This window comes from Argopecten irradians, chromosome 9, assembly GCF_041381155.1.
Source record: "Argopecten irradians isolate NY chromosome 9, Ai_NY, whole genome shotgun sequence".
Classification (NCBI taxonomy): Eukaryota; Metazoa; Mollusca; class Bivalvia; order Pectinida; family Pectinidae; genus Argopecten; species Argopecten irradians.
In genome coordinates, this window is record NC_091142.1 from 15,549,581 (window position 1) to 15,574,943 (window position 25,363).

The following is a 25,363-nucleotide window of genomic DNA, read 5'->3' on the forward strand; positions in this document are numbered from 1 at the left end:
TCAGTCTCTTATCACGACAGTAGGAAGATAAATCACTTCACCTTAGGGTGAATATATTTGTTTTATTTTGTAGTTAGGCAGATCTGAAACTTGCACTGTAAACATTACGTTCATTAAACCCATAGATAACAAATAGGAAGTAAGTCGTGATGCTTGTAAAATTTGTTTAGCAACATAAAAATGATATTTTGATTATTTTATTCACAATATGTCCTAACTATGATTTAATTATTGAAACACAATTCGAAAAAAATGAAATACATTATTTTTAAAGCCCGGGCAAATGTTTGAAACACTATATAAACACATTTACGATAATACTTTTACGTACAGTCATGTTTGCATTATAAATTACCTTGCTTTTCATTCTTAAAACGTAAAGGACCTATTGACCCGATAATGGCATATAGGTTGCTGGTATGTCTTGTTCAAATAAATGACTGACTTTTTTCAGGACACATAGGAAATGACTTACATGTGTTATTGTTTTGCCAATATTAACACGAGTACTTAAGACAAATTGTTATCTAAGGATATCTTAATCAACAGACTTATCCAGTTCTGAGCGTAGACGTGATACATACACCTAGATCGACGCGTGTACTTGCTTGTGATGAAATAAGCGGAGAACTGTAATATTATTACAAGCTACAGAAAAGGTTGTACAAATGTTTGCACTTTTGAGACGATCACAGCGTTGCGACTTCAGAATGACCTCAAATCCAGACGACGACCACGCCATCTTTTTTACCTCCAGGAATGACGTTAGTGACGTCATTGATGTGTAGCAGTTGTTTGCTGTATCGGAATCCTCTACAATGACACTGTTGTTCAGCAAGGCTGAAATAACGAACTCGTATTGTGCCATCTCGAAGATTATTTATCGGTCTCGGGTCTGTTTGATTAACATTTTTCTGACATTATCTTTGGCTTCTAAGGTTTTCGATCTGAGATATATATATATGATATGATCATTCATTTTTTCTTCTAAAATTCTCTTCTCCAAGCTTCTATATTTTCCAGGCTTCTTAAGCTTTCCTGTGTTAGATCTGTTTGATTATCAGTTTTCTGACATTATCTTTGGCTTCTAAGGTTTTCGATCTTAGATTCCAAGCTTCTATATTTTCGATATAGGAGCTGTATGGTTTCTATTTTTCAGACATTCTATTCTGCAAGCTTTTCATTTTGCGATCTTAGAGATATTTGGTTATATTTTCTGTGACATTCTCTACTGCTTGTGTCTATTTTTTCGCTTTTTTTGCTGGTGATTCTGCTGCCGACCACCATAGAAAGTGGCTGTTTTTAAGACAAATATCATATGCCTAAACGTACTAGTTCCTTCGTAGCTTATCGTTGTTAATATATGAATACAACGTCACATGCTACATAATGTCAAGGTCTCTGTCTCAAAGTGTTATATTTTTCAAATTAAGCGTTTATGTCACCTTGGGGTATGAAAGACAAATTGTTTGCAAACTGTGTGAATCCGCGGCTCAGAAAAGTTTGCAAAAAAATCTTAACCCGATGAAGTTAAAGAAATGATATAAATGTTTAAATTTCCAAACTAAGTACGCAACGTCAAAGTTTCTATTGTAACGTCAAGATAACATCGGGTTTTCGCGCCACTCTGATTATTTTTCATAGTGATATGGAAAAAAAGTTGGTCAATTAGAAAGCTAGCTTAATTAAGAAAACAAGAGGTCATATGACCATATTATATGGCATAAAAAGTACATAAAGGTCATTCACTTCAACAAACTAGGTAGTTCTTTATTATATTATGCTACAGGCCCAATATCAGTTCTCAAAGCCTTTTAGTAATTTACAAAAATTGGTTTGAAGATTTTGGCCAATATGACCCCTGTGACTTTGAATGAAGGTTAAGGTCGTTCATTTGAACAAACTTGGTAGCCCTTCATCCCAGCATCCCTTTTGTTTGTTTGATTAATTAACGTCCTATTAACAGCTTTGGTCATGTAAGGACGGCCTCCCATGTATGCGGTGTGTTGCTATATGTTGTGCGAGGTGCGTGTTTTGGGAGACTGCGGTATATTCATGTTGTGTCTTATTGTATAGTGGAACTGTTGCCCTTTTTATAGTGCTATATCACTGAAGCATGCCGCCGAAGACACCAAGCAACACACCCCACCCGGTATCCCGCTCCCGCAGGCTCAATATGAGTACCCTAAGCCTTTTGGTTCTTGACCGGAAATGGTTAAAAAGATTTTAGCCTATGATCCCTGTGACCTTGAATGAAGGTTGTGGTCCTTCATTTTAACAAACTTAGTAACCCTTTATTCAAGCATGGCACAGGCCCAATATCATGTCTCTAGGCCTCTTAGTTATTCACAAGAAGTCTTTTAAAGATTTTAGCCTATTTGACCCCTGTGCCCTTGAATGAAGATCAAGGTCATTCATTTGAACAAACTTGATAGCCCTTCATTCTAGTATGCCACAGGCCCAATATCAGGTATCTAGGTCTCTTATTTATTTACAAGTTGTTAAGAGGATTTAAGAATTTTGATCCCTGTGACCTTGAATGAAGGTCAAGGTCATTCATTTGAACAAACTTGATATCCATTCATTCCAGCATGTCACAGGTCTAATATCATGTCTCTAGGCCTCTTAGTTATTAACAAGAAGTTGTTAAAAGAATTTTTGTCTTTTTAAACCCTATCACTTTGAATGAAGGTCAAGGTCATTCATTTGAACAAACTTCATAGCCCTTCACCTCAGCATGCTACAGGCCCAATATCAGTACACTAGGACATCTGGTTCTTGAGAAGTCGTTTAAAGATTTTAGCCTATTCGACCCCTGTGACCTTGAATGAAGGTCAAGGTCATTCATTTGATCAAACTTGGTAGCCCTTCATCCCAGCAAGCTACAAGCCAAATATCATAACCTTAGGCCTTTCTATTGAGAAGAAGTCGTTTGAATGAAAAGTTTACGGACGGCGCACGACGACGGACGGTGCATGATGACAATAGGTCATCCGGACCCTTTGGATAAAAACAATAATTGAAAAGTAAAGAGGTCTTCAAACAATTAATTGTCATTGTTATGTAATGTTTTATTGTCTCCATTTGAAAATATGTTTAATATAGTCATTATTTTAAACTACAGTATCAGATAAGGCATCAAACAGAAATACCCTTTATTCTGTGATCTTCGTTAGAACTCTGTTTGCCTTGCATGAAGGGCCTGTCCCTATTGCATGATATGAAATGCGCCTAGAGGTAGAATATTATATTTTCTCTTCTTGTTTACTGACTTTCTTCTTCTTAACGTCTTCCTTCATTCCACCTATTATTTGGTCTTCAGTAGAGCGCCCGCTGTTAAATGTGCAATAACTGGGCGGTTCTTCAGTAATCTATTGACAATCATAAGGTTTGATGAATTAGCTGTAAAAATCATTCAAATGGACAGACAAACATGTATGATGACTTATAATCATAAATTTAAACACAAAATTTATGCACAGTAAAATTCATGCTTTTTATGCCTTATGTCTGTTTGTAATAAAAGATATAGCAAAAATCACTTTAAAATTACTTATTACACTGTACAAATGTAACATAAAATTGTATAAAAACAAATTGACTTCATGATTTGACTGTATGTACTCATTTCACTGCACTAAAGATGTAAATATAACTATTTTTGGCAGTACTACTAAATTCATTTTCAGCTCTTTTGTACGCATAAAACTAAAACCTATAGATTGTAAGTATACTTATAACAAGAGGCCCAAGAGGCCTTGACGGTCACATGAGTGCTGCAACAGAGAGAACATTGCGAAGTTGGTTCAAGTCTATAAAAATTATTTACGAATCAAAACAAATTTTTAAGTTGAACTTTAGTATTATAATTTTTATTTTTTGTTTTTCATTTTGATAGTTAGTGTATCATGTAACCAAACCTTAGGATTAAAATTCAAATTTGATTTGCTAACGTTAAAAAACAAAACAAACTAAAAGTCAGTGAGTGTCAGTGATTTTAAATTTCACTTTTTAATCTATGGAGATTATTTGGTTCCATCAAACCTGTGAATTTAGAAGAAGATTTTTGAAATTTGAGCCATTTAGACCCATTTTGGCCCCGCCCCTAAGGCCCCTGGGGGTCGGCCAGGACCAATATAGATATGACGATAAAATGCTATCTCAGGCTAATAATTCTAACACAGTTTGACTAATTTCCTATGAAAAATAAACAGATAACATTCATAAATTTGTTTTTCCTATATAAACTTTAGAAACTTGACCCCCTCCCCAGGGGGAAACATGAGACCCCCGGGTCATATAATTCACAATTTTTGGACCTTAAGACCTTTCCATCTATGAAGAGTATTTGATTCTACCAGTTCCAGAAATTCAGAAGATTTTTTAAGTTTTAGCTTATTTGACCCCTTTTGGCCTCGCCCCTAAGGCCCCTGGGAGTCAGTCATGGAAAATGTGTTAATATGATTCATTGGCCATTTCATATGGATAATTCTGACAACATTTGACTCATTTCCTTTTTAAAATGACCAAATAATGCTCAAAAATGTGTTTTCCCTATATAAACTATAGTGAACTTAACCCCCTCCCCCTCCTAAAGGGGAAACCTGAGACCCCAGGGTCATATAATTCACAATTTTTGTAATGGACCTTTAGACCTTTCTATCTATGAATATCTATGAAGAGAATTTTATTCAATCACATCTGTGAGTGGAGAAGAAGATTTTTGAAATCATAGTCAATTTTTCCCTTTTGCCCCCTCCCACAGCCCCCACGGGGGTGGGGACCATATAATTCACAATTTTGATTGGCCTTATGCCTTAGAAGGTTTGTGCAAATTGCATTGAGTTTGCTTCAGCGGTTTTTGAGAAGAAGTCGAAAATGTAAATTGTTTACGGATATACGACGGACGACGCACGACGACGGACAAAAGGCGATTAGAATAGGTAACTTGAGACTTCGTCTCAGGTGACCTAAAAATGTTGGTAACATAAGCTCTCAATTATTCGTGAGTATGAAAATTACGGCACATACATGTATAACTTTAAAAAGGGCTCGACGCCTGTTATTATTATAATGTGACTGGATTGAGGCACTGGTTCGGTTTCTTCGGCGGCATGCTTCAGTGAGATACTATTGTGCTATAACAACTGTTCTACTTTTACAAGGCGGCAATTAACATGGACATATCACAGCCTTCTACAGCATACATTTGTAAATAGATTTCTACACGTCGAAACACATTTCATACATGGAAAGCCGTCCTGAAATGACATTGGCTGTTAATAGAACGTTAAACCTACTAAACGAAACCAAATTATAACCTTTATTGTGTTGAATCCAACACACATTGCAGCCGTAGCGTACTTCGATAAATGATTATTTGTTTTGTGTGTTCATGCAAAGATATATTTATCTTGACATGATATTTTAACTCTGATACATATTCATAGATTCCAGAAGTCCAAATAATCAAGGTTTCAAAAGTTTCAGTTGTTTCGTGCGTAGATATATATGCACTTTATTGAGAACTGCACCTTAGTCAGGTTTTAACTGTAGGAAGATAACAAAATTACGTATATTTTATTTCGTTATACAAATTTGCTTGAAAATTCGTATATATCGAGTGCATTGTATTCGAGACTTACTTTATTTTTGAAGTAATTTAAGTTCAGATTTAAAGCAAAACGATATTAAGTAAGAGATTGTGATATGGTTATTATAAACTTAAAGATTGATATCAAGTAATATCTTTTTGATTATTTTATAATTTTGAGTATAATTAATGCCTTCTTCCTAAACTTTACTTGAATATTTCAGTAAAAACAAGTGTATCTTAATCTGATCATATCCCTATAGCGTTACAGCTGATGTAGTTATAGTAGAAACAAATCCCATGACTTGTAGTTGTTGATTATGGAATTTATTTCACATTCGTGAGTCATATTTTAGATAAAATACCATCGTTGAAGCTCGTATATGTTGCATACATTAAAATAATGCAAAACTCGAATTCTACAATTTCACATTTGAATAGAGGCAAAGACTTGTAACTTACACCTTCCGTGTTGACTCTACTCTAGTCTATATGCATGATTTTACAGAGTTAGCTACCTTAGTTTGTTTGTTTGTTTGATTGATTATTTTAACGTCTTATTAACAGCCAGGGTCATGTAAGGACGGCCTCCCATGTATGCAGAATGTAGCGTGTGTGAAGTGCGAGGTACGTGTTTTGGGAGACTGCGGTATGTTCGTGTTGTGTCTTCTTGTATAGTGGAAATAGTGCTATATCACTGAAGCGTGCCGCCGAAGACGCCAAGCAACACACCCAACCCGGTCACATTATTCTGACAACAGGCGAACCAGTCGCCCTACTCACTGTATGCTGAGCGCCAAGCAGGAGCAGAAACGACCACTTTTATAAACTTTGGTGTGTCTCGACCAGGGGACAGAACCCAGAGCCTTCCTCACAGGGGCGAACGCTCAACTTAAGGCCAAAAGTGAGGCGGTGCCAAGGGAGGCATTAGGAATGATAAAGAGAGAAATGATACGATCCTAAATTTAGTCGCCTTTTACGATTATGCAATAGGGGCAGCAGGTAAAATTCTAGTGTATGATGAAACCATTAAACGATGTAACACGTTCCCACAGTCCCGATGATGCTGTGTGGGTACCGAACTTGACGGTGATGACGTCGCCCTCACTCAGTACCAAAACTGCTGTTTGTGTTCCCATGGATCCGTAGTTATTATCTGCTGTTGCGGACCAGCCAACACGGACACCATTTTTCATCAGTAATGAATATATATACCCAGTATGTGTCATCCCTACACTCCACGTGAATACGTAGGTACCAGACTTTGGACAAGTGAACGCTCCCGTCGTCGGGTTATAACTGTTACCAGTATTCGTAACGACATGGTCAAATTTGATGGAATAGTCATCTCCGGGCTCCAATACTAAACGTGATAGATAGGCAGAAAACGCCACGTCTGCAGATGCTGTAAAGAGCATAATAAAATGTTTGTGTCATAATAGGTTCACAATATATACGTTTGGTTTGGTTTGATTAGTTTAACGTCCTATTAACAGCCAGGGTCATTTAAGGACGTGCCAGGTTTGTTGGTGGAGGAAAGCCGGAGTACCCGGAGAAAAACCACCGACCAGCGGCCAGTACCTGGCAACTGCCCCACATGGGATTCGAACTTGCGACCCAGAGGTGGAGGACATGTGGTAATATGTCGGTACATCTTAACCACTCGGCCACCGCGGCCCCATAATATTAGGCTTTCATAATTTGGTCAAGATAGAGTTCAATGGTACCATAGTTGAAGAAACTCTATTAATTAGCTTACATATACTTGACGTAGCCATCGGTTTGAACCCAAGGCCGCGTCACAACTACGTTTGATATTCTGCAACGATATGCACTGTGCAAGAGTATAATATAATTATACACAATTATGGGGTTTTAACATCAAATATTGAAACGATTTAGAACTTCATCTTGTGAAAACATTCGGCCCTATAGGGCTTGCAGTAACCTTTTGATGATTCTATCTAAGAATTAACATATTGGTTTTTTTTATTTGCTGTCCATTCGAAATGTCAATACTCTACTCATCTGTATTCTGATAAACCATCAAATCGATAATTTAATTCAATTTCGTTCATCGATGGAATCACCAAATTGATACTTTAATCCTTAAATTCATGATTATTGATCAATCATGCAATTATTCAGTTAAAAATAAGCATTTCCATTGGAATATGCGTACGTGCGCATACATGTATATTACCTGCAACACGCAGAGAAACGTCTGGTGATGAAGATCTGATTTGTCTCCGTGTCGACTGAACAATACGTCTGGTTGGTTCATTGTCTCCTGTTTTGTCGTCAGTTCGGTCGTATGTAGTTGATCTATTGGTTTGTTTATGTACCGACTCCGTGTCTGTAAAATAATCGCTCTTGGTATCACGAACTCTAAGCATTTCCTGTTCGTTGAGATCCCCGACTTCTAGCCGAACGTCATCAACTGGACGGATAAGTACAGGTCTGGTAAATATCTGATGATCGTCATAACGAGGACGACTCTCCAAGGTTTCGACCCTCTTACTTAATCTGACGTTTTCATCTGCAAGTTTCTCACATTTTGATTCCAATGTCAATATTTTCTCGTAGTCGTTTAGTCGATGTTTTTTCAGTTCCTCGATCTGTCGTGTAAGGTCTGAAACAACGAGAAGGACGGTTTTGATGTTTGGAGTCACATGATCGGTGACGTCACTGTTTTCTCCAAATGATGAGTCACACCAGGATTTACTCCTTGTACCCATTGTACGTGGAGGAAGCCAGCCAGCAGGATAATATACGTGTACACAGACATGTCCTACAAAGATATGTATTAAAATGTCATCAAACTGAAAAATGAAAAAGCATGACTCAAATCAAATAAATCAATACGAGCACGGAAAGTTTAGGAATATCACTATACAAGAAGACACAACATGAATACAACGCAGTCTCCCAAAACCGCATCTCGCACAACATACACGCAACAAACCGCATACATAGGGGGCCGTCCTTACATGACCATAGCTGTTAATTGGACGTTAATTAATCAAACAAACAAACAAAAAGGAATATCAGTTAACATACCAACAACGTTTAATATCTAGTCAGTGAAACGTCTTTAATAACAACAAGTTTGATATTAAATGTATGTCTTTAGTGACATAGCTTGAGAAGACATGTTTATTGACTTCATTATCAGTTTTCGTATGCTATTTATGTTTTTAGGAATCACGAATAGTTCTTCATATTATGTCATTTACTACAAACAGTTACCAATATAGTGAGGTGAAATGAATACACAAGTCAAACTATGAAGCTAGGTTTATTATTTCATTTCACATTACAGTGATATAAGTAATTGTAAACTGGCTTCTACAGATGTTTTCATCTAAATACTCATAAAACATAAAATAAAGAACTTCTACAACGAAAGCATGCTATTGTTTAACAAGTGTCATTCATCAAACCATGTTTGTAATAAATGAATGAAGAAGGAATAACTTGTCAAAACTTTCGCCCAGTTACGGCATAAACACATTTAATGTTGGTTTTATCACTAAAAACAAACAACTCTAAATACCTGATGATGACGTTGTTCCCTGTCGTTATCCGGGATCGGTGTCAAAAAATAATAAATTGTGCTGTGTTGAATCCCAATTCTTATCAATTGGTTCTTATCGAGACGACAAACTTGTAACCACAATTCATAAAATGGACGAGCGAATCTACATGATTCAAATCTTTAGCAAAGTATGATGAAATTGATGACTTGTGTACATTCACCACAATTTTATATTCTATCGAAATTACAAAAGTATTTTAATTTCATTAATCACATAACTAACCCGTTCAGTTTGTCAGATTGTCACGCCATATATATCGTAAACGGCAGTCGTAATTATACTATTGTGACGTCATAGGTAGTTAAGACGTCATAATGAACCGTGTTTCTACTGTTCTATATATATATATATAGACGAAATAAAAAGTTTTGCTTATATTTCCATTTACGATACATACCCAAACCGGAACGGCTTTTCCATTTTTAAATGGGAAAATACCCTTACGCAAACGATATCAGCTTTACCGTTAGTAGCACACTGATCTGCACATTTTAAATATTTTACTTGAAATAAGTCTCAAGTATTTTTTTCGTAAAAGTGCGGGTTTATTTTTCCCGCCGTCGGCCTATTTATCACGCGTTAGATGACGTTAACTTCGTCAGATAAGATGGCAAAACAGAGTAATTAGTGTTTATTGTTAGGTACATGTAGGTTACATAGAAAATCCTACATTTGTGTCGTAAAACTGATGTTGGGCCAATACTATGTATAGACCGGTGGTTGGAATGTCCCTGTGTATTGGACCATAGATATAGATTTCCTTATATGTTATTTTTTTTTATTATATTTTCATTTCGGAAACATTGTGGACCTTTACAGACTAAGTTACTGTATAACATGAACTATTTGTTGTGTGGAATTTTTATTGTTTTCGCTGTAAAACCACAAATATAAAAACAATGCATTTCGATTTAAACTAAATTCTACAGAAAGTACACACACATATTTTATGTGAGACAGTATCTATGTATATGAAAAAAGCGCATTACGATCAGTATTTTTATTATTTTCAATATATATTTCTCTTCCTTTTTAAATGGACATGAACCTAAAATAAGTTGTTCTGTATGCTTAGATATGGTTTTAAGATGTTTATTGAATATTTTATTACAATGATTGGTTATCTAAAACGACAGGAAAACGTGGGGAATACCTACCCCAAAAATGATAAAAATAGATCGTCATATTCTATTTTTGGAACACAAAACGAAAGCTGATCGAAAGCGAGGTTATAATGAACAACATACTTAATGACACTACAAGGAATATTAGTTTTCCACATTTTCAGATGATTTTCTAATTTACGATCGTTGACATTTGAAGAAGAAGCCATATTTGTTAATAAAAAATTGAATCATGTTATAAAACATTTGTTTTATTCAGCGTACTTGAATGATAATTCAGAAGTCAAACGAGACTTTTCATTCGGACTTTCCCAATCGCTCACGTTACTGACTCTTGTCGTAATCCGTTTTCTATCGAAATTCGTTTGTGTTCGCTTCACCCACGTTTTCGACCCACCATTTTGTTTACGTTCATTTAATTAATGCAATGCATTGTGGGAGGTCACTTAAGTTCAACGCTTCTATTTTTATCGCACTGCAGTCTGCGAAATTCGACCGCGCCGGTTCAAAATACATAAAGATGGAATTTCGATTATAATTATTTTATTTGACACATTTGCACAAAAGCTGATATATTTTACTTAGTACGGTACACTGTATCTGACACGTCTTAAATATGTATTTTACTCAATTTTACAATTTAGTTAGGTTCATGTCCCTTTAATAAATTCAATGGGATTTTTGTTTCTTTTCTTCCTTAAGCCAAAAAATGTCTGTTTAGGGTTACATTGGCAAAGTTTTTTAAAGTGTCTTTCACTCTAAAATAATGGCCGGAACCGGAGTCTGAGATCGAAATCTCGACTTTTATTTTTTTTCTTGGAAAAATGGCAAAAAATAGGGTCGGAGGTAAAAAATTAGGGTCGGTCAGGTAGCCCTAAACAGACATTATACTTTTTGGCCTTACCAATATCCATTTTCACACGGCTTTTTGATCCGATATTACAATATCCTACTTTAACAATAAAAGACAACTACTGACAAGAAACTAACAACGTCAATCATGAAATACAATCACAAAACGACAAAAGGAATCATCTGGTTTTGAAACCTCCACCTTTAATGACGTCATGTCCGGCTGCAACACATACCAATTACAACGCCGGATAACGATCCTTTTTATAATAGTAAATCATGGATCTGTCCTTCTCAGAGATGGGGATGCATATGAACAAATAACATCGAGAGCAAGCCCTCAATTAGCTTATGATATCATAAACCCGTTAAACGAAGTATTGCGTTCCCGTAGTTGTGTTGAAAAAGAATGGGGTCCAAGCTGGACAGTGATGACGTCACCAGCACTCAGTACTAGAACTGAAGCCTGTGTCATCATGGACGGGTAGTGGTCATCCCCTGTGTAGTCCCAGCCAACATTGACGCCATTTTTCACTAGAAGTGCATGTGCAAACCCAGTATTAAAGATTTCTAAACTCCACATGAAGACGTAGGTACCAGACACAGGACAAGTAAATACCCCTGTCGTTGGGTTGTAAGCATTACCAACATTTGTGATTACGTTGTCGAATTTGAAAACATTTCCAATACCTTGAACGTTGGTATCTTGCGACAGGTACGCTGAAAATGCCACACCTGTTGATGCTGAAAGACAAATATTTTATGTCATAAAGGTGTATCCGTCAACCGAAGAAATCTTTAAAATTTCAAAATGAGAAGGTAAAATAAGTTTGATAATTTTGTGTAGCAAACATTATTCTAAGCTTCTCGTAACTACTGCACTTCCAATCACATTTCCCATAACTTATTTCAAAAGTACATTAAATGTTAACCTTCAAAGCGCGGGTCGTATTATGTTGTTTGTATTGTTATAATACCGCACGTCATATTAGTTGAATATCATTTCGCTAGGCGGAAAAGGAAACGTCTATTACACATGTACATGTTGTATTCATTTGTTGCTGTAAACTTATCTAAGGCCATCGGTATAGATTTTCATGTGTTTAATTGTTTTTACGATCAAAAATGAATAAAAGTTGTCGGCCCTAAATACATTATATTTTCAAGATTTGTTTTTACAAATTTTCAGCTTCCTAATGTAAATGTACCATGAACATCATAAAATCCAACAAATATATCGTTCCTTATACCTTTGAGCACGTACGCTTATGTAATTTTACCTGCAACAGGCAGAGAAGCTCCTGGCTGTAAGCGTTCAGATCGAATGCGCCTCCCTGACGACTGAACAATACGTCTGGCTGATCCTTCGTTTCCTTGTCCACTATGGACGTCCGTATTTATCCCATTGTTTTGTTCCTGTGCCGATACTAATGGACTGTGAGATACCGGTGAGGTATGTTGATTGTCCTCATGCCTTGGGAGGCTCTCCAAGTGCTCAACCCTCTTATTTAATCTGGCGTTCTCTTCTGAAAGTTTCTCACATTTTGATTCCAATGACAATATCTTCTGGTGGTCATCCAGTCGATCTTTCTTCAGTTCCTCGATCTGCCGCGTAAGGTCGGAAACAGCGAGAAGGACGGTCCTGGTATCTGTAGTCACATGGTCTGTGACGTCAGTGTTGTGTCCGAGTGCTCCATATACAGAGAGTATATATAAGTAGGTTAATAAGTACATACATCTGCGAGCTGACATGATTGTCTACAAAAGATAACGTTAAATAAAAACTTTTTACTCAATTGATAGGTACGTAATTGTTGTAACAGTATACATTTGTTGACCGAGCTTGATGTCAACATGTGTTATGTTGAACCAGTCGACTAAACTGTTGCCTACAATGTTGACCGAAAACTGAGCCTATAAATGTTTTGTTATACCTTCTATTACAGTATGTATATAAATACGAAAAAATAACCTTTAATACTAATGTATAATTATAATATATGGTATCAAATGAAATGAATGCAATCATTTTAGTTTTGCAAATGGTTTCATAAATGTGTGATCAATAAATGACATACAATTTGACAGAACACAGAACGATATAGAACATAGACAAAAACAGAGAGTGATTTTTGGTCTGGTTCTGTCGATTTTCACCACATACTGATATATGCCACACACATCTGAAATTTTAGACTCATTTTACAATAGAATAGAACAGAGAAGTAAAATAATAACAACACATGTTAACGGGTATAATGTAATGTTTAAATAATATGAGATAAGATCAGACACAATTTATCAAAATGTTGTAATCCCTTCTCTATATCACTTTTTGTTTGTTTGATTAATTAAAGCCCTTTTAACAACCAGGGTCATGTAAGGACGGCTTACCATGCATGCGGTGTGTTGCGTGTATGAAGTGCGATTGTGTTTTGGGAGACTGCGGTATATTCATGTTGTGTCTTCTTGTATAGTGGAACTATTACCCTTTTTATAGTGCTAAAACCACTGAAGCAAGTCACCGAGGACACCAAGCAACACACCCCACCCGGTCACATTATACTGACATTACATTACAACATATACGACAGCAATAACACATTATCTATACAATCTGGTCAGGCAGAGAAAAGTTAATCACAGTAAAACACGGTTCAAACGAACCGATAGGGACCAACAAAGTCACATTGTTATACTCTTAATACCATTTATAGAAATATTGACGGGAACGAAAATTTCTATGATAATTACAATGACTCCATTTTGAGCGAGTTCGTTAAAAATGTATTTTACTGTAGACATTGAAAGGTAGTGCGGACATGAAGACAATGGTGAGTGTAATATTTCACAGGCTTTTACTCTCATACCTACGGGTCTAGTACTAGTTTGTCCGATGCTATTAATATACTCGATCATGTCGGCAGAATCTGTATTTTCTTTCATACCAACACGTGTAATACTGGTTGGTCTAAGGTAATACACTCATGCCACCTGAGGCTGTATTGCATGGCTACCCATGCAATAAAGCCTCATGACGTCACGACGTCAACAAAATTTCTATTTCCTCGGTAAAATTATAAAACAAATCACAAACTTGACTGGTTTTACTTATAGATGCAAACAACAGAAATTTTGTTGAAATATCGCGTAGTTTTTCATGTATCAAAAATTGATTTTTAGTCGTGGATTTCTTCGAATTCATTTCAAAATGGCGGGATATTATAGAAGTAAAATTGCAATAAAACGTCGAGGAATGAACGAAAAATACTCTTTAATAAGTGGATTTGAAGGATAGGGATATTCTGCAATCGGGATCACAAAATGTTGCAAAACCCTCGGTAAGCCTCGGGTTTTACTACATTTTGTGACCCTCGGGTAGAATATTCCTATCCTTCATATCCACATATGAAAGAGTCTTATAATGTCAAATGGCTACCCATGCAATATAATCTCGTGGCGTCATTGCGTTAACAAAATTACTTTTTCCTCGGTAAACTTTAAAAGACTTTTTAAGGCACTAGGCTTGTTTTAAACAATGGGATTTGGGTTGAAAATATCACGCAATTTCCATTATGGAGATTTTATGGAAATTGTATTAGAAATGAGAGAAAAATACTATTTCATAGATGGATATGAAGGATAGTGATATTCTATTCTCGGGATCATACAATAGTGTTAAACCCTTGGCAAGTCTCGCGTTTTACAACATTTTGTGACCCTCGGGTAGAATATCCCTATCCATCATATGAAAGAGTCTTATAATCTGAAGATGGTAAGATTGTACAACATGAAAAATACTTTGTTTTTCCACATCAGGGAGGTTCTGGAAATATAGCAAAATTTCAATTGAAATATGGCCATAGCCTTCCTCACAGAGGCGAACGCTCAACACAAGGCCAGAACTGAGCCGGTGTCGAGGGCGACGTTAGGAAGAAAAAAGTCAGGACGGACATGCAATAGTGGCAACAGGCATAACTCTAACTTCTAACGAACTACATGCAGGAAAGATGCATGTGACATGGAGTGTGATCAAAACATGACCTTTATGGTGCCACTTCTGTCCATATCGCATGTCGTAAAAGGCGACTAAATTTAGAATCTTATCTTTTCTTTCTTCCAAACGTCTCCCTTGACACCACTTCACTTTTGGCATTCAGTTGAGCGCTCGCCTCTGGTTTCTGTCCCATGACCAAGAAACACCATAATCTACAAAATTTCTAGTTTTTGCTCTTGCTGAGCGCTCAGCATACGGGAGTATGACAATGTGACCGGTTTCAGGTGGTTTGCTTGGTGTCTTGACATGCTTTATTAATAAAACACTGTAAAAGAGCAAGATTTCCACTATACAAGACACTACACGAACCCCATGCAATCTTCACACACTTACACTTCATACACAACACAACGCATAGATGGGAGACTGTCCTTACATGGCCCTGGCTGTTAATAGGACGTTAATTTAATCAAACAAACATGACATCTACTGAAGTGTTGTACTGAGGTATAAAATCCTATTTCAAAACAAATTTACAATGTCATTTTTGATATCCAAATGTATATATCTACATCCTAAAAAAACATGACCCATGGCTTCTAACTGCTTGTATGACATTAAGCAATAACAACCAGCATCCGAGGTTGGTAGTCCTCCAATAAATACACTTCAGCTATTGAAATTATATCATTATTGATTTTTTTTCAGTTAGCAAATAGACTCCAAACTTCAATGAATTTGTTAATTTGGCAATTTCATGTAAATATCTTAAAAAATGCTCATCCACACGATACACATCGTTCAATAATCTGCAATAATTGAGGTCTTATCGTGTGTACATTTGCCTAATTAAAATAAAAAATAATTTGAAATAATTTATTTTGCTTTTGGTGCATGCGCAGTGACTACTCCATTCTATAAAGGACATGGTGCCATGGAATTTTTTCGGATGCAATTGATTATTTTTAATATTTTCATCTTGAACTGAAATTAGAAGCTCAAACTTTTCAAAGGTGGTTATGGTACGGTATAGCTTTTGTAACTGGAGAAAAGTACATATTCGTCAGCTCCTGTTTTTGATAGAGAAAAATACCTTTGTCAGCGGTGCAGCATCTTTAAACAGAGTATGGATTACCTTGTGGTGGTGTGGTTCTTCCTTCCTGTCTGTGATCTGTGATAAACTTGCTCTCTTGAGTTTTATAGCAATTCATGACCATGCACTGGTTGTACTGTCATAACTCTGTGGGTAGGTACAAGATCCATATGACATAAACCATACGTGTTACATATCTATATCTCCGGAGACGAAACACACAGCTGGTGTTTAAAGTAAGGGATAACTAAATAGGGCTATTTTGTTGGTCCGTTTAACAGCCACTCATCAGGTATTAGAAAAATGGTGTGGCTTCACTGAAAGTTTGCATCCGGGTTCTCAAAGGTACAGATCACAGTATGACTACTGATAAAAACAATTACTGCCATGGTTATGTAAGGACGGTCTACAATTAGTTACTGCGGGAGACTCTGGAGGGGGAGGTCAGTTAAGGCCGGTTAGGTCAGCTCCTTTTCCATAGTTTTTACTAGTTCCAGTATATTCTCTAAACCATCAACGTCTAGACTTCTTATATAAAATAATCAAGTCTTGATCTGTCTCTTCCAGCTTTTGATCGTGTTTTACGGATAATGAAATTTCCTAATATGCGGATATCTCTAAATCTGACATGTCCGATGAATCTCTGCAGTCAATGTTTGTTGACAGTGAAGTTGACTATAAAAACAACGCTGCAACCAGGCGGCGTTTTATATTTCTTTCATTTGATAAGGTTCACGTTTTATTTTAAAGATTTAAACTATTTTGTTTCATAATAAATTTTATATAGTAAATTAATGTGTGTTAAGAAAAATTGCATACTGTAATGGTTTCAACGTACAAGGGGAAGTAACCTCAATTTGTTTATATGACACTATGTGCCAAAATATTCTCGCGCCAGTTGGCGATGACAATGTCATAGAATGGTAAATACAGCCCGATCAACATTGATGAAACGGGAAATTTAATTAGATTGGAACTTTATTGTTATATTTACAATAGGTTATCGCTATACATTTATGTAAAAGCGCAGCCGGACTGTCAACACAGCTTCTGTTCACACATAGAAATGTTCATGCTGTTAAAAAATTGTTTGTTTCTGTACTGCAGTTCTGCTGTGCAGTTTGGGCGTTAAAATGATGTACCTGCTGCCTCTATTGCAAGGTCATCAAACACGACTTCATTTAGGATACTATCTGTCTGATAACTCTCTTCATCCTAACGTCTCCCTTGACACCGCCTCACATTTGGCCTTATGATGAACATTCCCCCAGGGAGGAAGGCGTTTGGTTTTGTCCCCTGGTCAAGACACACCAATTATTTTTAGCGTTTAGCAAAGAGAGAGTGGGACGACTGGTTTGCCCGTTAACAGTATAATGTGATCGGGTGAGGTGTGTTGCTTGGTGTCTTCGGCGGCATCATAACACTATAAAACAGGCAAGAGTTTCAACATACCACATCCATAGGAGGCCGTCCTTACATGTATGCAGTGTGTAGCGTGTATGAAGTGCGGGTTATGGTTTTGGAGACTCCAGTATATTTGTGTTGTGTTTTCTTGTATGGTGGAACTCTTGCCTTTCTTAAAATGCTATATCACTGAAGCATGATGCCAAAGACATCAGCAACATACTCCATCCGGTCATATTATACTGATGTACCTAGTCATCGCCTCACCCTTAATGCTGAATGCTAAACAGGAGTAAAAACTACTAATTGATATCCTGAATTATGTCACCTTTTACGAGTATACAATAGGGACAGCATACAATTCTTGCTTCCGCCGAGTGGGCCTATGTCCCTGACATATGACCAACAAACAAATAAGTGCTGGTTTGTTTTTCTCCGTACTCCGGCTTTCTGAAACCTGGCACGTCCTTATGCCCTGGTTTAATAGGATAATAGTGATTCAGATATTGTTTGTATTATCAGAAACATAATTGATTTCACGTCTATTTTTGTTTTACATGAGAATGCTGTTGACAACACTAAATCGATATATAGTATTAAGCTTGTGACAAAATGATCATAAAAGTGCGACTAAATTTAGTCTTTTCTCTCTTAATCTGGCCCTGCAGGTAGGGCGTAAGAATTGTACCTGCTGCCCCTATTGCATGATCGTAAAAAAGCGACTAAATTTAGGATCTTTATCTTTTCTTTCTCCCTAAATTACTTTGTTCTTCCTAGAGTCCTCACTTGACACCACCTCACTTTTGGTCTATGGTTGAGCGTTCGCCCCTGTGAGGAAGGCTCAGGGTTCTGTCCCCTGGCCGAGACACACCAAAGTCTATAAAAGTGGTAGTTTCTGCTCCTGCTTAGCGCTCAGCATAACGGGAGTGGGACGACTGGTTTGCCCGTTGTCAGTATAATGTGACCGGGTGGGGTGTGTTGCTTGGTGTCTTCGGCGGCATGCTCCAGTGATATAGCACTATAAAAAGGGCAACAGTTCCACTATACAAGAAGACACAACACGAATATACCGCAGTCTCCCAAAACATGCACCTCGCGCAACATACACGCAACACACTGCATACATGGGAGGCCGTCCTTACATGACCATAGCTGTTAATAGGACGTTAATTAATCAAACAAACAAACAAATTCTCTCTTAATCCTGTGCACCGCCTCAGGTTATGTCCCCTCGCTGAAACACACGATAGTCTATAAAAGTGGTAGTTATTGCTCCTGCTTAGCACTCAACACACCGGGCCGAGTGGTTAAGATGTTCCGACACACATGTATTACCACAAGCCCTCCACCCCTGGGATGCGGGTTTGAATCATGTGGAGCAGTTGCAAGGTATTGTACTGACCGCTGGTCGGTGGTTTTTCTCCGGGTACTCCTGCTTTATTCCACCAACAAACCTGGCACGGCCTTACATGACTCTGGCTGTTAATAGGACGTTAAACTAATGACACTCAGCATAAATGGGGGACGATTGGTTTTCCCGTTTTCAGTATAATTTGAGCAGGTAGGGTGTGTTACTTGGTGTCTTCGGCGGCTAGCCTCGGTGATGTAACACTATAAAAAGGGCAAGAATCTCCTATACAAGAAGACACAATACGAATATACTGCAGTTTCCCATAACACAGGCAACTCACCGCATACATGGGAGGCCGTCTTCACAAGACTTTAACTGTTAATAGGACGTTAAAATAATCAAACAAACAAACCGTTGACCAGACCACGGCCGGTCGTGATACGGCTTCGCTGGTAGATGACCGCAACAATAGCTCTTAGTCGAACAAATTAATCAAATCAATAATTACTAAAACATATGTCAATAAGTACTGGTTCCTTAATTATGGGTTGCAAACGTCGTTCTTAGTTTATTTTTAGTTATAATTCCTTGTTTAGTTCATTAAATGCTTGGGTGTCTTTGTGTTTTCCGTTTCCCAAGTTTAAGGGTTTCCCCCTCCTCGCTGAAGATTTCCCTTTTTGTACCCATAAGTTGCTGCCAAGGCGAGTATTTAGCCCCATACACACGTATCGCTATAAACATGTTGAATCCCCTGATCTGGTGTTCAAAACAGAATTGATGTAAAATGTGAACATTATTAAATGAAAGACATACTACATCCATGCAAAATAACATATTTTAATATAAAACAAATTAAAATAAATTGCGCAATGTAAACAACATAACAAAGGATTTCTCGTAAGTAGAGAATTGAGAAGAAGAGATTGTAACGCTGAAAAAACAATTACAACTTTACATTTGAAAATGATCAAATAAAAAAGTTGATATCGAAGACATGTTCAAAATTGAGTATATCAATTATCAAAAACATGAATGTAGTTCTTTTAAGAACATTGTATCTTTCTTACTCCTTGACAGAGCGGCGCTCTATCTTACAAACCAAACATCTAATACCAATATAACAGTACAATGTGTCTGAAAGTGCATTGTAGAATGAAACGAAAAATTTTAAACAAAGAAATGTTGTCAAGAAATCTTATGTTCACAAGTAGTAATATCCGGTGAACGAGTTTAAACACTAAACATATATACACCAACAAACAGTGAGGATTTTATGATATCCTTTCATAATCTCTGACATTCTTCATTTTACATACATTTATTCACATTGAAATGATCTTTTATCACTCGAACTTACAAAGAATCCAGGATCCATATACAGTTGCGGATCGGAACGAGGCTCTGAGAGAGGGGGTAACAAACCTAAGAGTACAAACTCTGCCGAATACGACTTAAACCTTATGACACCCCACCCAAGGATAATGCGCCAAAATCGTCCATATATGAACACAACAGCCAAACGAACTAGAAACACAGAAGAACATTATTCGAACGTAAACCCACAGGTACTAATTGAAGTTGAACACGTCAATTATTTAGGTGGAAATTCAATCGATATGTCTATATCGTCCTCCCGTACACATCTTTGTCATAATAAACTCTCCCTATTTACAATGTAGTCCGGCTGTTTCTGGAATCTACAGACAATCCTGATCCCTTCACGGAACTTCCTGTTCAGGCAAGTATAGATCACAGAGTTCATAAAACTATTACATACTGCAATCCACGACACAATGAAAGTGACGTCATTGTCTACAACAATAGGATTAACCAATCGGATAATCTCTACTATAAAATACGGCATCCAAGAAATTTCAAATGTTAACACTATGGTAAAAATAACTATTTTTGATTTAACAGATGACTTTTCCTTCCTCGACTGAGTGTGTCGTTCTATGTTGTTCATGCTCCGTCGGTGTTTACGCGAGAGGCAGAACAGTCTTAGATTTAATATAAGGACCATTGTAAAAGATGGTAATAAATATACAGATATCAACACAATAGTGTACGCCAAATTTGTCCGCCATTGAGGGCTGCATATATAAACTTTGCGCATGTCCCGGAAGTGTCCGACTGACGGAAATACCATGGGAATGTCGATGATGAGTACGGCTATCCATATAAAGGCAATGCATACGTAGGACACCCTGTTGGTCATCAGTCGGGTGTACTTAAGAGGTTTGGTCACGGAGATCCATCGGTCAATGGTCAGCACAAGCAAGTTCGAAATGGACAGGGTGGTGGAATAAAACTGGAGAAAGCCCACAGCCGTACATACTGAAAATAGAAAACAATGAACGAGTATTACAAATCAAAATTTCAATCATTTATGAAGCAGTATAATTTCGTAGGTCATTTTTTATATAGCAATAATTCATTACTGAAGACCAACTTAACATTTATACATAGCGATTGATTTTGATAGAAGTTGACATTTCAGGAGGGTGGGATAGTATATATAGTGTTTTAGTACAAATAGTATGCATTTGTTCAATTTCGATATTTTATCAACAGAAGATACTTAAAATGTCAATAGGATTGAACATCAGGCATAGCCTATCTGAATAAGCATGAAATATAATCATATCTACATGTATTGTGGGTTGAGGTGGCGGGTGGGGTAAAGTAAGGGGAGATAATTCCTGACGAAGAAAGATATGCATTTCTCCGAAACACAATCTAATAAACAACATTTGTAATTCTGTTTCCCTGCTATTCTCCCCAATACGGACTATACAAAATAGATAAATGAATAATGATTTTTATTAAGTTGTTAGTATCGGTAATAAATGGTTATTCTGTTGAACAAGTTTCAGAAACCTGCTGACAAGTTATACAGAAATTATCTGGAATCATCAGCAGCATTTATCAAATAAATGTTTTCTTAATTGGGAACACAAATGCTGATATAGCAATGAATTATTTAGATATCTGTCTATGGCATTGGTCCGGCGGGATCTGAAACGTGCTATACGGATATAAAATAGACAATAAGTTTCTTGTTCATATAACACGTGATCCTCCCACAGAATTCAACAAAAGTGGTCATGTAATAGCAAGCCTGTCTGTGACTGTCGGGATATCCTTTTATTTTGTCACTATTGAGAATAAAATTGGTAACCGATATTTCCACTTTATAGAAATTATATCTGCCTTTATCGTCTCAGGTGTATCAATGTAACCAATAATTATCATTCTAAATCACACAATATGTCCATTAATGTCGATATTACATAACAACCATTCCTCCGACAAAGTTCTTGTACATTTTTAATACGGATGGTTTTTTCCAGTGTTACAAGGGAGATCACTCTAAAATATAAATCAAGACTAGAGGATATTGGCATATTAACTCAGATGGCCTTGGGATCCATACATCTTTTTTTATATGTATTTGATTGAAATTTTAAACGTGCATTATTAATCAATAATTTACAAGATGTTACGTAAACAAAAACCGGTACATTTACGAAATATACGTTATAAGACCACAGTACAAATGAATCCTACCCCGATGGTGCTGGTAACCATCGCAATTTTTTATCAAGCAATCGCCGAATATCAGTATCTCCATTAACCCTGAGCTCACAAGGCAGCTCTCTGAATAAAGATCGATTGCATTAAGTCATTTTTTACCCATCCTACTGTAATGGCGCTTTCTGATTTTTGTGGTGTAATTGCTAACAGGTGTTTTGGAAAATAACGTTTTTGTCTGTATGGCAAACTGTTGCGTGTGTGAATATATGAATGATTTGGAAGGTTGCGGTATATATTCGTGTTAACGTTGTGTCTCCTTGTTTAAATTAATTTCTGATCCACAACTTATGTAAGATTCTTTTCAATTTCAAAATCTCACGTACATTTTTGCATGAATTCTCATGAACTTTCGAGATACTTTGGCAAAATTTCGACATTTCAAATAACGGATATAACGTTAATTAAAAAAGTCTCCCATTGAAATTAGCAGCTGCTAGCCAAAAATATCAGCCGATGTGTAGTCGTAAATTTGTTTACGTTCTAAAAGAAATGTAAGTATTATTTTTATTATTTTCCACAAAATATTTCTCTGTGTGATGCATATTAACATGGAACACATATATAAATGTATGTATATGATCAGTACACCAGTTAATGGTATATTCATTAAGGGACGGTAAATGAACGCGTTAAGCGCAGACACACAGGCGACCATCTAGTTAGCAATACATCCTGGACTAAATATTTAATTGTATAGCAAGTGATGCTAATGGCTATCCCGATATATAAGAGTAAGTACTATTAAGCGGCTACCTTTCGCGGGTAGTTATAAGGCATGTAATCAGTAGCGGAAAAAAATATCACCATCTGAAAAGTCAGTCAGAAGGCGATAACTTTCCGCTACATTAGTAGCTATAGGCAGATTTAACTGTACTTTTAGAGAACTTCATCACACATCGTGTTTCGGACTCTGGATTGCGGAAAATCGAGTAATTGAGTAAATCCTTGGAAAGTCAGAAAATTAAAATTTCGATAGCTTGGCTTTGTTTGTGGTTGAAACATTTCCTCTTCCAAGGGTTAACAGACACCTGTGGTATTGCGTTAGTAAAGGGTTTCAACTCTATAGTCACCATTTTGTTGTCTTTTTATTACTTAACTGATTTTTTTATTTATTTTATTTAATTCATGTAAATATCGAAAACCTTGGCAAGACAGGGAATTAAAACCTTGATATTTTGGCTTCGTTGGTGATTGCAACATTTGTACTTCTGACATATGTTAAATGTTCTTGGATGTGTTTTCTGCTTGATCAAATGACGCATATCCAAAAACTTTACTGTACTCTAAATAAACAGATCCTGGCATTGTAATTCTAAACACGAAATTTACACATCATCATGTGTACGTGATCACTTACACGAGTCGTTACTCTCCCCCCCACCCCCTTCTGCCTTGCATGTGCATTTCATGCAGCGCATTTCTACTGCTGCACAGGCGCTAGTTACAACTACTTTCAAGTGATACGAATAAGAATAATCAGACTAAACAGATGGAATATAACAAAAGAATCAGCTTTTGATTACTAAACCCTGTGACCAAGTGATTATTTGTTTTGTCTTATTATAATCTATTATACATTATATACCGAATGGAATAACAACAGAAACACTCTTATTTCTGCACTTTGCTTGGAATTTCCACACTCTATTCTTTTTTGTCATTGCCTTTCATATTTGTGTTTTCTCTCATATCTGTATATTCTCAAAGGATGCATACTTATGTTCCTGAATTGTATATTTTTTTCTGAATCCTTGCTGTACCAGTTTAGTATACCACAAACTGTTTTTGTTGAAATAAAAAATAAAGTTTTAATCACTAATATTACGTTACTGTGTTCATATAACATACCATCCTTGATATGTCTATCACTGTCGTTATATCCACCCCTGGAATATTCCATAGCAAAAATAAAGGTTCTGTATGCGACAACAGATGAGAAGGTAGTTGATTATTTGATGTACATCAAAAGAATTAAATAACGGTACACTGTGGTTGAATGTGTGGCTTTGAAGTTGGGCATCGCTGTTTTTGTAATCTTCAAAGGAAGTCTCTGCAGGCATTTGATTGGTCAGTTTTTCCTGAACTGTCTTCAGGTTTGCTATGAAATAATTACGACAGTGATAGTAACCCCTGGAGTATTGAGGATGCTAAGTACATAAAATGTTCACTAAAGCAATGTAATGCAATGTTATGATATTGTTTCCAGACTGACATTTGCAGTATTTTAAACAAATACAATCTGCTTGAAACTTTATTGTTACTTTGTTTCGTAAAAGTTTTTGTTGACCTTTTAACAAATTTCATACAATTTCTTGACGGGGACGAAATAGTTTGCAGAGATATCATAAGAAGATTCATGTATGTAGTCATTTCGCCCATACAGTTAAAGGGACAATTCACTCAGGCTTATTCTTTTACATAGCCAACAAGCAAAATATAGCATAAATGTATTGTTCTACATTTCTTATGAAACATATAACATACAATATTGAAAAAAGTCCACGTCATTGTTTAGTATTTTGATTAATATCGTTGAAATATCAAATCGTTGATCAATACGATTAAGCAGATACAATATGGACGCTGTATCCATACCCGAGCCAAAGTCACGCACGTTAAACAAATAAACTACATAACCACCGAGATGGTGATAAAATGATTTTTAGGCAAGACAATTCACCTAATAAGGTAAACACACTACTGTCAGAGCGATTTGAGCAGTTTTAGACAAAAGTTGCATTACTCTACGAGCA

The 25,363-nt window shown here is 36.5% G+C and overlaps 3 protein-coding genes across 3 annotated transcripts in view; all 3 read right to left on the reverse strand.

The window, feature by feature from the left end:
• Positions 1-3,050: 3,050 nt before the first annotated feature.
• LOC138331597 (caprin-2-like) lies at positions 3,051-8,380 on the reverse strand. Its single transcript, XM_069279304.1, has 2 exons — positions 7,797-8,380; positions 3,051-6,998 (listed from the first exon to the last, which is right to left on the reverse strand). The coding sequence occupies exons 1-2, from the start codon at positions 8,329-8,331 to the stop codon at positions 6,604-6,606; spliced, it is 930 nt and encodes a 309-aa protein (XP_069135405.1). The 5' UTR covers positions 8,332-8,380; the 3' UTR covers positions 3,051-6,603.
• A 2,972-nt stretch (positions 8,381-11,352) lies between these two features.
• On the reverse strand, positions 11,353-16,321 carry LOC138331598 (complement C1q tumor necrosis factor-related protein 3-like). Its single transcript, XM_069279305.1, has 3 exons — positions 16,259-16,321; positions 12,449-12,926; positions 11,353-11,912 (listed from the first exon to the last, which is right to left on the reverse strand). Exons 2-3 carry the CDS (start codon positions 12,918-12,920, stop codon positions 11,518-11,520), a joined length of 867 nt encoding a protein of 288 aa, XP_069135406.1. The 5' UTR covers positions 12,921-12,926; positions 16,259-16,321; the 3' UTR covers positions 11,353-11,517.
• Positions 16,322-19,841: 3,520 nt separating this feature from the next.
• The window catches only part of LOC138331599 (trace amine-associated receptor 7a-like), a 35,800-nt gene continuing 30,278 nt past the window's right edge, over positions 19,842-25,363 (reverse strand). The window contains exon 2 of the mRNA XM_069279306.1: positions 19,842-21,350. Within this exon, the coding sequence (XP_069135407.1) occupies positions 20,662-21,350 (689 nt within the window). The 3' untranslated portion in view covers positions 19,842-20,661. The remainder of the gene's footprint in view (positions 21,351-25,363) is intronic.